General features: G+C 39.5%; 1 protein-coding gene across 6 annotated transcripts in view; it reads right to left on the reverse strand.

The window, feature by feature from the left end:
- Positions 1-13,694, reverse strand: part of pex5lb (peroxisomal biogenesis factor 5-like b) — a 151,247-nt gene that overhangs the window by 30,092 nt on the left and 107,461 nt on the right. For all 6 annotated transcript variants that reach the window (XM_090181761.1, XM_090181762.1, XM_036985507.2 and 3 more), the window contains one exon: positions 2,959-3,075. In XM_090181761.1, coding sequence (XP_090037887.1) covers positions 2,959-3,075 — 117 coding nt within the window. The remainder of the gene's footprint in view (positions 1-2,958; positions 3,076-13,694) is intronic.

Genomic DNA, 13,694 nt, shown 5'->3' on the forward strand with positions numbered 1-13,694 from the left:
CACACACACTCGCTGGGTTTCTTCACGGCATCCAAATCATAAATAGATTTAATGCATTGCTCAGTTATGTATAGAGCCATCGTGGAATGCTCTGCCACCAGAGGTTACTCAGGCAAAAAAAGCAAGGTTAGCTTTAAAAAACAGATAAAAACATATTGTATCACAGCGCCACCACTCTTTCTAAAGATCTAATTTAACTGTACTGTAAATAAGAATATGAATATGTATGTATGAATAGTGTGTATATAGTATTTTTGTTGTCTTTTGGTGACTTTTCTTTATATAACTCTTATTTTAATGAAATATCTTATCTTGTCCATTACTGTATGTTATGTGGACTCCAGGAAGAGTAGCTGCTCCTAACACACTCGCCCATACTCCAGTCACCATATTGGGCTGCAGCTACCCACATCCTTGACGACAACTTCCTTCACAACAGCTCTGTTCTGCAAAGTGCAAGAAGTATGAATGCCCTAATTTCTGCGGAGGCCAGATTGACCATGCGGACCCTTTAATTAAGGGGGAAATGCTAGCTAGCTTTACCACCCTGTGTTAGTACGTTTTACTCATAGTTATTGCTATGAGTCTGAAATGTGGAACTTGATTTCAATGCTTTGAATATTGATCTTTGCTAAATCTATTCAAGAAAAGTCCAAATGAAAAATGTCAATAGTAGGATTCTTCAGCAATTGTTTCTGTGTTACATCTGGAAAATGTAAATAAAATATTTCCCTTAAAGGGATACTTCTGGATTTTGGCAATGAGTCAGATGATACAATTTTTATCTCTGTGTGCAATTTGAAGGAAGTTGCTAACTAGCGTTAGTGTGCCGGTAGATAGCATAGACTTTCAGTCATTGCTCTATCACTAGTTAGCATTGACTAGAACAACTCTCTCTAACTTCCTGGATGCATGGTATCCATGAGTTCATCTGACTCTGGGGAAGTTGATAAAGGACTTCATTGCAAAAATGCTGAAATATCCTTTTAACATTTTGTGTTGTGTCCATATTCTTTTTGATAAGTGAAGCATGTTTATGAAAGAGAAAATAGAAATGACAGTATATTGACTGCATAGAATTCATACATAGACCTTTAATGTTGGTTTTATAGATCAGAGTGGCAAACTGCTCAGTTAAATGCCACGAAGTGCTTAGCTATAAATGGTTTGTGAATGGGAAAATTGATGACTACTTTGACTGCATAGAATTCATAAATAGACCCTTCATGTGTGCATTGAAGACCCGTTTGACCACCTTAATTGTGATGTAGAGGGCTGTTCATGAGTTACGAATGAGAACTACACCGTTTGAACCGTATCATTTACCAAGAGGATTCAACCCTGTGGGGATCTTTATGCACCATTGACCTCAGTGAGAAGAAGGTGGTAAGGTAAGTCCGTTGGGGGCAATGTCAGAAGCACACTTTGGAGAACAGCCATAATGATGACACTATGCTGTCATTGTAATGATGCATCTATTAAGATACATAATGAGCTCTTGCATACCATGACATGAATGTGGTATAGATGTCCTATGGATACATTTAATTAACCTTTAACAATGTGGTTTGGACCTGTTATAACACGTTCATAAAATGCTTATAGATCTGTAATAAATGCGTTATGATATGTAGTCAAAGTAAGTCTTTACCCATTATAGAAACAAAAGAGTATTTACCAGATCTGGGTTGAAATACTACAAATTGTATTTCAGTTATTTTAAGTAAGTATTTAGACAAACTTCCTTTGAAATTACACGTAGTAAAGTATGGACATGCATTTAAAAAAACTCAAACACAGAAAATAGCATTTTCAAATACAAATATTTAAATACTTTATGTATTTAAACCCAGGTCTGTTTGGTCCTATGGGTATTTGAAATGTATTTATAGAAAATTAGAGCCTTGTTCGATGCTGTTGACAGCAGCCATTTGTTTAGATAAGAATTCAAGAACAAAGGCAACCCTCCAATATATGAAGGTCTTTACCATGGAGGGTGAATAACCTATACAAAAATTGAAATATGATGCAAGTAATAACATAACGTAATAGCAATATAAATATGACAGATTTTCTTCATTTTGGGGAATGGATGTTGATTTAACATACCGGTATGTTTATTGTCATATACATTTTCACAATATATTCTGGCAGAATATGGTCGGGGCATTATGTGTTGTGGTGGGTAGTTATTATTACATATCAACTGGAGTGACAACTGCAGCATTATTTTTGATGAATGAATGTGAAACACAACCTTTCAGATTGAAAATAATAATAATTCCAGGAGGAAACATATTGACTGCAAAGAAAATAAGAAGTAAATGTATGTTATTAATAAGACTTAAACCAATGGGGGATAGTTGTCTACTATTCCACTACTGCCCCTTTCCATATCCCCTGTCTGTCTCTCTTCCTCCCTCTCCTTTTTTCTCCCTCATTATTGTGATCTCTCAACATTTGAGCAACAATCTGTTCCAATTGAGACAATAGTGGAGTTGAGAGAATTCTAGATTAAGTATCAGCCATCAGTGGTCTGTCATTCGAAGCAACACATCACTTTCTCATGTTAGCTCTACACTACCTATCACAAATGAGTGCAGTTGTGAGATTCCTAGGTTAGTGATAGGTTGAAGATGAATTCAAAGGTTTGGTGATTACATCGATATTACTGTTTTTCTCCATGTAAAATATTGGATTAGATAGCTTTGATGAAGGGATGGTGTTTTGTACCTACCATCGCTTGTGGTTTTAAAAGGTTATTTTGGGGGGTAATATCAGGGATTAGTATCAGGGATTATGGTCAGTAAGTGCATCTCTTTGAATGGATAGACATTTTGTGAATAAATTCTGGGATTGGTGGGAAAGTTTAGGTAAATGATATTGGAAACTCTAATGGGAGATTTTTCCAGATTAGTATTAGTGTTGAGGAAAGAATTAGGTGTTGGGGGAGTTTACCTTCTCAATTGGAGAGCTGCTGGGTGGTATCGGGCCTTCATTTTCTTCCTCGAGCCAATTCCTGCGAGCCAGTTCCTCCCATTCTGCCTGCATCTTATCCCAGAACTCTGTGTCCGACTGATGAGAACAGAAGAGAAAGAGGTGTTGGAATTGATTTCTGCTTCGTAATGGCCCAATCCCATAATCATCCACTGGACATATCCCATTCCCATGGCCCTTGGTGACACCCTTATGGGATCTAATGGGAGCTAGATACTACAGGGTCATGTTCATTAGAGCACACTGTAGCAAACTGTTTCTAAACAGAAAATGAGCGTTTCACCTTGTTCAGATAGAATATCCCCGTTTCACTCATTATTGATCTGTTTTCTTCCGTTTCGTTCATTTTGAAGTCAACTCTAGTGTAAGCAATATGGTATAAACTCCACATAGCCTTTGGTGTTTGTGACAATACAAAAAAACTATAAATACAATGCTAGTTAGCGCTAATAGGGAGGGACAACAATTAAAGGGTCTAGAGAGGTAAAAGCAATGGAATAGTTTAGGATTGGGTCATTGGCTTTATGTACCATTCTCTTCCAAATCTTCAATGAGCTATTTCCATTCTAACCATTATTGGCTGTCCCCGACCCAAAATAATATCTTGGTTGACAGAGGGTCATCTGTTCTTTCGACAAGTCAATTGGTAGATATTTTAAAACATGTATTTTTTCATTTATAAACATTTTAATAAAATCAACTATATGCACTGAGCTTGTTTGATGTTTAAGCACACTGTTTGATGAAATAATTAACACACACAAATGACTCAAGAGAGAGCCAGAGATAGAAGAGAAAAGAATTTGAAGAAAAATGTTCCCAACTCTCCTACTCCTGCTGCTACTGGCCTTCGCAGATTCTGCCGATAAACTCTTGAAGTTGCCGGGGGTCGGCAACCTTTTTCATGTGGAATGCCAATTTACAACTTATCTTACCATTTCTACCGATCTGCATGCAAGTTATGATTTTCAAAAGCATTTTCATGGAGCAGTTTCATGTAAATTTTTAGAACATCTTAGTATCTCAAAATCATTGTCATGTAGTTAATCTAAATTCTATCTAAATCGAAATGAAAATGATACAAATCAATCTAATGCAAGAGCACCAGCCTCTGCCAAATGAACACATTGTATGATAGCCTAAACCGTGAGCCATTAGCAGATAAATAACTTAGTGCAGAACACAGAGAGGCCTATATAACAATGCAAGTAACTTGTATTGCCAACTACGTAAAAGAAAACCGACAAATAAAAATAATTTTAGGTAGAAAATACCCTAATAAAAATAAATGTCCTTTAAATCACATTCGCTACGCATGGCAGTTTGTTCATGTTCTTTGAATCGCATCATCTCTCTACACCGCCTGTCTACAACGAACTTAAAATATTGTATCAACTATCAACTGGGTCCGGCCCACTGGATGAGGGATTGACATTTTTCCCTTTCACCCAGAGGCTCAGTGGTTATTGAAAGGGAGAGAGCTGGAAAGGTTTTTGAATACATTGAGGAACTATTGTCATTCTCAATAGATGTAAAAACAGACTTTACTTGCTGTTTAAGGTGAAGACACAATTACTTTTCATTCGTGGTGGTGAGATAAGACAATCAGAAATACTATCTGACATCCCCGAATGGCCACATTTATACATTTACGCACAGGATAGGTAGCCTATGCCTACCTCTATGCACAATCAGGTGTGCGTCCTTACTCAACATTGACAGGAGCGCTCCAAACAAAAGACAATGAATAAATTGACAAAACTAGTAAATTAAATAAACCAAAACGTGTCTTACTGGTATAGCATAGGTTGTGAGCTCTGCAAACAATGTGTCCACTCCGATAATGAGAACAGTAAACGACTGTAGAAATAAAATTGCCTATTGAATCTATTAACAGAAATTACCGAAACCAAAGAAACATTGTACATTAGAAATTATGGGGATTTATGGTAAATGTACTATTGGTGATATACACTACATGACCAAAAGTATGTGGACACCTGGTCGTCAAACATCTCATTCCAAAATCATGGGCATTAATATGGAGTTGGTCCCCCCTTTCCTGCTATAACAGCCTCCACTCTTCTCGGAAGGCTTTCCACTAGATGTTGGAACATTGCTGCAGGGAGTCATCCGTCAGACTTCCAGATGGTGAAGTGTGATTCATCCCTCCGGAAAACATCTTTCCACAGCTCCAGAGTCCAATGGTGGCGAGCTTTACACCACTTCAGCCGACGCTTGGCATTGCACATGATGATGTTGGGCTTGTGTGCGGATGCTCAGCCATGGAAATCCATTTCATGAAGCTCCCAACGAACAGTTCTTGTGCTGACTTTGCTTCCAGAGGCAATTTGGAACTTAGTAGTGAGTGTTGCGACCGAGGACAGACAAATCGTCTTTCCTCGGTTGCAACACTCACTACCAAGCTACAAGCTTCAGCACTTGGCTATCCAGTTCTGTGAGCTTGTGTGGCCTACCATTTTGTGGTTGAGCCATTGTTGTGCTTAGACATTCCACTTAACAAACTATGGAGATTGCATGGCTCAATTTTATACACCTGTCAGCAACAAGTGTGTCTGAAATAACCGAATCCATGAATTTGAAGGGGTGTCCACATACTTTTGTATATATAGTGTACGTAATGGGGAATTGATAGACAATAACAATCAAAGGGAAAAATGTTCACACAATTAAGGTATGAAACAATGAACGTGCACCAATTTGCAGGACAGATCGCATTCTGGAGGGAGACGTGCCTTGTGGATCTTAGCCACATTCCCCTTCTTCTTGACTCAACATTTGTATTTTTTTATTTCACCTTTATTTTACCAGGTAAGCTAGTTGAGAACAAGTTCTCATTTACAACTGCGACCTGGCCAAGATAAAGCAAAGCAGTGCGACACAAACAACAACAGAGTTACACATGGAATAAACAAGCGTACAGTCAAATTTAAAATGATTATCTTCACACATACTATACTATAGGTCTAAGGAAAACTTAAATGGTGTCATGTCCAAAGCAAAAGCTATTTATGGAAAAACCCATGCAATTTTGAAACAAATGCAATTTCCCTTTTTTTTCTTTATATTATAAAATTGCTTGGCGTGCCAAGGCAAATACCCTCGCGTGTGCCTTATGTTGCAGATGCCTGTTTTAGAGTGATGGACTGTGACATTCCCGAGGCCTCCGCAATGGATTAGTCCACTGAGACAGGCACGAATCAGACACGTGTTTCATGGGCCGCTCAACAAAAATAATCTGTCAACCAAAAGCCTTTTCAACAAACAACTGACCTGTTGGCTAAATGGGGTCAGCCCTAATATCCACAAACTTGCAAGGACCAAGCTAGTGCATTCGGAAAGTATTCAGACCCCTTCACTTTTTCCACATTTTGATATGTTACAGCCTTATTCTAAAATGGATTAAAATATTTTTTTCTTCAATCTACACACATACCCCAGAATGACAAAGCAAAAACAGGTACTTAAAAATGTTTTCATATTTATTCAAAATAAAAGTATTCAGACTCTGAAAAAAATAGAATCCAATTGCGTGTTTTGTTGCTTGTGTTTGCTTACTCAATTTGCATGCCCCCACTGGCCTCTGTCCAAGACAACACCCCAGAACAAAAATCCATAATTTCACCCATTTACTGAAGCATATTTCTCCCGCTGCTAAATGTGGGTCTTGTCAGTTCAAATTAGCCTCAATAGATAGATACGCTATATTTGGAAAGAAGCCATCTTCAATTGGAACAGAAGAAACAAATACATTGCCAAATCTTCCGATTACATTTTTTTAAGTAATCTTTTTTGGACAGAGAGTCTGCTGAGACCAAGGTCTATTGTACAGATGAGCCCTGTATCAAACAGACACATCAATATACAAAAAGCAAAACAAGAATATAAAACAAATGCATTCTTCAGTACAAAGGTCCTCAATCAGCCATCTGAATTGCCGTAGTGTTACAGTTTTCTGGTGAAAGAGAGGAGGACCAAAATGCAGTGTGGTTAGCTTTATACATCTTTAATGAAAAATGACCAAAACAAGAAACCGTGAAAAAACCGAAACAGCCCTATCTGGTGCAACAAAGACAGGAAACAATCACCCACGAAATACTCAAAGAATATGGCTGCCTAAATATGGTTCCCAATCAGAGACAACGATAAACACCTGCCTCTGATTGAGAACCACTCTAGGCAACCATAGACTTACCTAGAATACTATACTAAACACAACCCTATCAATCTACAAAACACCTAGACAAGACAAACACATGATCACCCATGTCACACCCTGGCCTGACCAAAATAATAAAGAAAACACAAAATACTAAGGCCAGGGCGTGACACCTAGTCACCAATTCTTCCAATTTTAGAATTTTGGAGATTATTCCATAAGTAAGGTGTAAAAAAAACTAGAAGCAAATTTACCTAACTCAGTGGAGATCGAAGGGATCTCCAGAGTAAACCATCCCTGAGGCTGAGTCTGGTAGCGCGTATGTCTGCAGGTTCCCAATGAAGTAAGACGGAAGTCTATGCAACAGTGCTTCATAAACAAAAAGAGTGCAATGCATCGATCTACAAGACTTCAAAGAGGGCCAGTCTACTTTCTGATACAGAAAGCAATGATGTGCACTGAACCTGTCACCCGTAATAAAGTGTAGTGCGTTACGATAAACTTTGTCCAGTGGTTTAAGCACAGTGGCAGCTGCATTCATATAAGCGATATCACCATAAACTATAACCGACATGAATGTTGACTGAATTATTTGTTTTCTGCTATTTAATGAAAGGCATCCTATTCCTCTCAAGGAACCCTGACTTAACACCATCAGAAGAAAAACATTGTGTCCTGTCTGTCAGGTAGTTTTCAAACCAAATGCAGGCTTCCTAACCCAGGCCAATTTCAGACAGTCGACAAATGAATAATGGTGACAGGTCAAGTGTCGAAAGCCTTCCACAAGCCTATAAGAAGGGCAGCACAATGCTGCCTTTTGTCCAAGCAATTTACAATGTAATTTATCACCAAAGAAGAAGCAGATATAGTACTGGCCTGAAATCAGACTGATGGACACTGGAAAATATCTAAGCTGTGTTGATTAAAGATTGAACATTTTTCAATAGGAAAGAGTTTAGAGATGAGGTGATAATTATTAATGTCAGAGCGGTCACCACCTTTCTGGAGAGGAGGCACATGGGCAGCCTTCCAGACCCTAGGGATAGCACCCAATATATTTCTCTGGTTTAAAATGTGTCAATCATTCTACAATTAGAGGAGCAGAATGCTGCAGCAAGAGAGGATCAAGCAAATTAGCCCCAGAAGTTGGATCTTCCTTCATGCCAACTAGAGGCTGGGAGAGGGAAAAGCAGTCGATTGACTGATCAGGGTAAATTAAACCACCATTTTTTTCAAATAAAAGTCCTGCGGAGATAACACATTGATTGAAATATTCACTTATCAAATGTTTCTCAGTAAATATGTTAGATCCACAGCTTTCTTAGGCAGGGAGAGATTCATTTTTGCATTAACTGTTTTCCAAAATTTAGACGGGACACCATCAGAATATGAGATAGAAAGTAGCATGATATAGCGTTCTTGATTGAGGAGGTGTATCTATTTCTCAATTGCCTGAAAAGCTGGCAATCAGCTAAAGAGTAAATCAATGAAACAGATAAATGCATATTTTGGTTTATGGCAAAACCTATAACCAAAAGTTTAAAATAAAAAAAAAAAATAATAATAATATGGGGATAGTGATATTTAGGTAACATGATGCCACAAGAGATGATTTCACATACTGTACCAGTCAAACGTTTGGACACACCTACACATTCAGGGGTTTTTCTTTATTTTTACTATTTTCTACATTGTAGAATAATAGTGGAAATCAAAACTATAAATAACATATATGGAATCATGTGGTAACCAAAAAAGTGTTTTTTATATTTGAGATTCTTCAAAGTAGCCACCCTTTCCCTTGATGACAGCTTTGCACACTCTTGGCATTCTCTCAACCAGCTTCATAAGGTAGTCAGTCACCTGGTATGCATATCAATTACTTGTTAAAATTTTAATTGTGGAATTTTTTCCTTCTTAATGCGTTTGAGCCAATCCGTTGTGTTGTAAGAAGGTAGGGGTGGTATACAGAGGATAGCCCTATTTGATAAAAGACCAAGTCCATATTATGGCAAGAACAGCTCAAATAAACAAAGATAAATGACAGTCCATCATTACTTTTGGACATGAAGGTCAGTCAGTCTGTACATTTTCAAGAACTTTGAAAGTTTCTTCAAGTGCAGTCGCAAAAACCATGAAGCGCTATGATGAAACTGGCTCTCATGAGGACCGGAAAGGAAGACCCAGAGTTACCTCTGCTGCAGAGAATACTTTCATTAGAGTTAACTGCACCTGAGATTGCAGCCCAAACAAATGAGTCAGAGTGCAAGTAACAGACACATCTCAACATCAACTGTTCAGAGGAGACTGAATGAATAAGGCCTTCATGGTCGAATTGCTGCAAAGAAACCATCACTAAAGGACACCAATAAGAAGAAGACACTTGCTTGGTCCAAGAAACATGAGCAATAGACTGGTGGAAATCTGTCCTTTGGTCTGATGATTCCAAATGTTTGAATTTTGGTTCCAAAAGCCGTGTCTTTGTGAGATGCAGAGTAGGTGAACGGATGACCTTTGCATGTGTTGTTCCCACTGTGAAGCATGAATCAGGAGGTGTGATGGTGAATTGCTGGTGACACTGTCAGTGATTTAATTAGAATTCAAGGCACACTTAACCAGCATGGCTACCATAGAATTCTGCATCCCATCTGCTTAGTGGGACTATCATTTGTTTTCAACAGGACAATGAACCAACACACTTACAGGATGTGTAAGGGCTACTTAACCGAGAAGGACAATAATGGAGTGCTGCATCAGATGACTCCACAATAACACAACCTCAACCCAATTGAGATGGTTTAGGATGATTTGGACCGCAGAATGAAGGAAAAACAACCAACAAGCGCTCAGCATATGTGGGAACTCGTTCAAGACTGTTGGAAAAGCTTTCCTCATGAAGCTGGTTGAGAGAATGCCAAGAGTGTACAAAGCTGTCATCAAGGAAAAGGGTGGGTACTTTGAAGAATCTAAAATAAAAAATATATTTTGATTTGTTTAACACTTTTTTGGTTACTACATGATTCCATATATGTTATTTCATTGCTTTGATGTCTTCAATATTATTCTACAATGTGGAAAATAGTCCAAACAAGAAAAACCCTTAAATGAGTACAGTGGTTGCTCCACTAAAAGTGTGATAATGCTGCGGGACTAATTTGTGGTTTAGTACGGTACCCTGCGTCACCACTTCATTGCTCCAGACCAGCGCAAGGGGGAGTTAGAGCACTGATTATGGTTTTGGGTCCTACTGTGTCTCTAACTGACAATGAATGGGCGACATAAACCTAAATAGAAACTGATAATTGTGTACAACTTCAGTATTACTTACTTAAACTGTTGTTACACTAAGGTTTTTATTATTTTATTTTGTCAGGATTATTTTCTCTTACTGTAGTACTGTAGGCCACTCCCGACCGGTCACATTATACAGCGTCTGAGTAGCGCAACAGTATAAGACACTACATAGCAGTGCAAGCTGTGTTACTACAGATGCTGGTTCAATACCTGTGCCGCCCATGACTGGGAGACCCATGAGATGATTGTAGGTTTTAAGTTTCTCTTGCTCTAAAATCAGAAAAATAATCCTAAATAACAAACTGGCTTTATTTACAAACTAGTAACAATGTCTCACCCCATGTTCAAGAATGGCCTTTTTCTTGCTCCTTTTACGTTATTTGAAAAAATGAAATAATCTCCAAAATATTTATATTTTTTTATACAAAGCGATTATTATTATTAATTTAGAATTATATAAAAGCCGTTGGATATTCTCAAAAAATATATTATTAACCTGTTATTAGCAGGACAATATACACTGCTCAAAAAAATAAAGGGAACACTTAAACATCACAATGTAACTCCAAGTCAATCACACTTCTGTGAAATCAAACTGTCCACTTAGGAAGCAACACTGATTGACAATACATTTCACATGCTGTTGTGCAAATGGAATAGACAACAGGTGGAAATTATAGGCAATTAGCAAGACACCCCGAATAAAGGAGTGGTTCTGCAGGTGGTGACCACAGACCACTTCTCAGTTCCTTTGCTTCCTGGCTGATGTTTTGGTCACTTTTGAATGCTGGCAGTGCTTTCACTCTAGTGGTACCATGAGAGTCTACAACCCACACAAGTGGCTCAGGTAGTGCAGCTCATCCAGGATGGCACATCAATGCGAGCTGTGGCAAGAAGGTTTGCTGTGTCTGTCAGCGTAGAGTCCAGAGCATGGAGGCGCTACCAGGAGACAGGCCAGTACATCAGGAGACGTGGAGGAGGCTGTAGGAGGGCAATAACCCAGCAGCAGGACCGCTACCTCCGCCTTTGTGCAAGGAGGAGCAGGAGGAGCACTGCCAGAGCCCTGCAAACTGACCTCCAGCAGGCCTCAAATGTGCATGTGTCTGCTCAAACGGTCAGAAACAGTCTCCATGAGGGTGGTATATGAGGGCCCGACGTCCACAGATGGGGGTTGTGCTTACAGCCCAACACCGTGCAGGACGTTTGGCATTTCTCAGAGTACACCAAGATCGGCAAATTCACCACTGGCGCCCTGTGCTCTTCACAGATGAAATCAGGTTCACACTGAGCACATGTGACAGACGTGACAGAGTCTGGAGACGCCGTGGAGAACGTTCTGCTGCCTGCAAAATCCTCCAGCATGACCGGTTTGGCGGTGGGTCAGTCATGGTATGGGGTGGCATTTTCTTTCCTCCATGTGCTCGCCAGAGGTAGCCTGACTGCCATGAGGTACCGAGATGAGATCCTCAGACCCCTTGTGAGACCATATGCTGGTGCGGTTGGCCCTGGGTTCCTCCTAATGCAAGACAATGCTAGACCTCATGTGGCTGGAGTGTGTCAGCAGTTCCTGCAAGAGGAAGGCATTGATGCTATGGACTGGCCCGCCCGTTCCCCAGACCTGAATCCAATTGAGCACATCTGGGACATCATGTCTCGCTTCATCCACCAACGCCACGTTGCACCACAGACTGTCCAGGAGTTGGCGGATGCTTTAGTCCAGGTCTGGGAGGAGATCCCTCAGAAGACCATCCGCCACCTCATCAGGAGCATGCCCAGGCGTTGTAGGGAGGTCATACAGGCACGTGGAGGCCACACACACTACCGAGCCTCATCTTGACTTGTTTTAAGGACATTACATCAAAGTTGGATCAGCCTGTAGTGTGGTTTTCCACTTTAATTTTGAGTCCAAATCCAGAACTCCATGGGTTGATGAATTTGATTTCCATTGATAATTTTTGTGTGATTTTGTTGTCAGCACATTCAACTATGTAAAGAAAAAAGTATTTAATAAGAATATTTCATTCATTCAGATCTAGGATGTTTTATTTTAGTGTTCCCTTTATTTTTTTGAGCAGTGTATATTGGTCATGGCTCCCGAGTGGCGCACAATGGGATTGCCTTGCAGTTCTCCAGCTGTATCCACTGAAAGTGTGCAAGGTTCAAGGCACGAGGGCATGGGATGGGCCGCAGAGCCACGTACAGACGATGGACCTAGCCCATGGGGAAGGAAGGAGGAGGAACCAGGAGGGGGGGTGGACCCCCACCCCGTGACACTGGCAACACTTTAAGGGGCATTGCACTAATAACGGAGCTGACTAGGGAAACGTTCCCGCTGTTCTGTTCTTTGTGCCAGTTTGCACGTTCAAACTAATAATGGAATCTTTATACTTTCGTTAATAAAATAAGGATATAAAAATACTCTTTCATAATGCCGGTGTTTATTTAGTTATGGATCCATAATGAATTACTATGGGAATAAATATCACTGAATTACAGAAATATCCTCCAATCCTCTATATGTTATTATTGGCGGAGAGTCATGTCATTTTTTTAGATATACTGTAGGCCTACTCTAGGCGACATGAGTCTCACTAATGTTGAGTAATGTTCTGTTAAAAGTGGTGTAGGTCTTATTTATTTAAAGAGAATATTGAAGTTAGAAGCAATAGGATTTGAAGCAATAGCCTACACATATTTTAGCACCGTTTCGTACTGCTCTGTGACAAGCATGGGGACTGGTCTTGATAAACCAATTATCTTTTATTTTCACTGAATCTCCATTTAGGTATTGGTTAGACAAGAACTAGAAAATTAGGCTGTAGAAATGTTATGCTCTAACTTTTATTTAACTAGGCAAGTCGAATAACTCGAATAAACGAATGTGCAGTTCGTAGCACACATAGCACTAGACCAAGACAAAACAATATCCCACAAACGCAGGTGGGAAAAGGACCACACTAAGTATGATCCCCAATTAGAGGCAACGATCATCAGCTGCCTCCAATTGGGAACCATACTCACACCAAAAATAGGAATTCAAGACTAAAACACCATAAAGTCACGCTCTGACCTATTGCACCATAGAGAACCCCAAGGGCTCTCTATGGTCAGGGCGTGACAGGATGTGTAGTGTCAGCATTTGTTTGTATGCCTAATTTTGCCAATGAAAAAATCATTAAAGTAGTTGCCAATATCAGTTGGTTTTGTGATGAATGTACCATCT

This window comes from Oncorhynchus mykiss, chromosome 8 (genome assembly GCF_057628025.1).
Source record: "Oncorhynchus mykiss isolate SJ-2025 chromosome 8, ASM5762802v1, whole genome shotgun sequence".
Taxonomy (NCBI): Eukaryota; Metazoa; Chordata; class Actinopteri; order Salmoniformes; family Salmonidae; genus Oncorhynchus; species Oncorhynchus mykiss.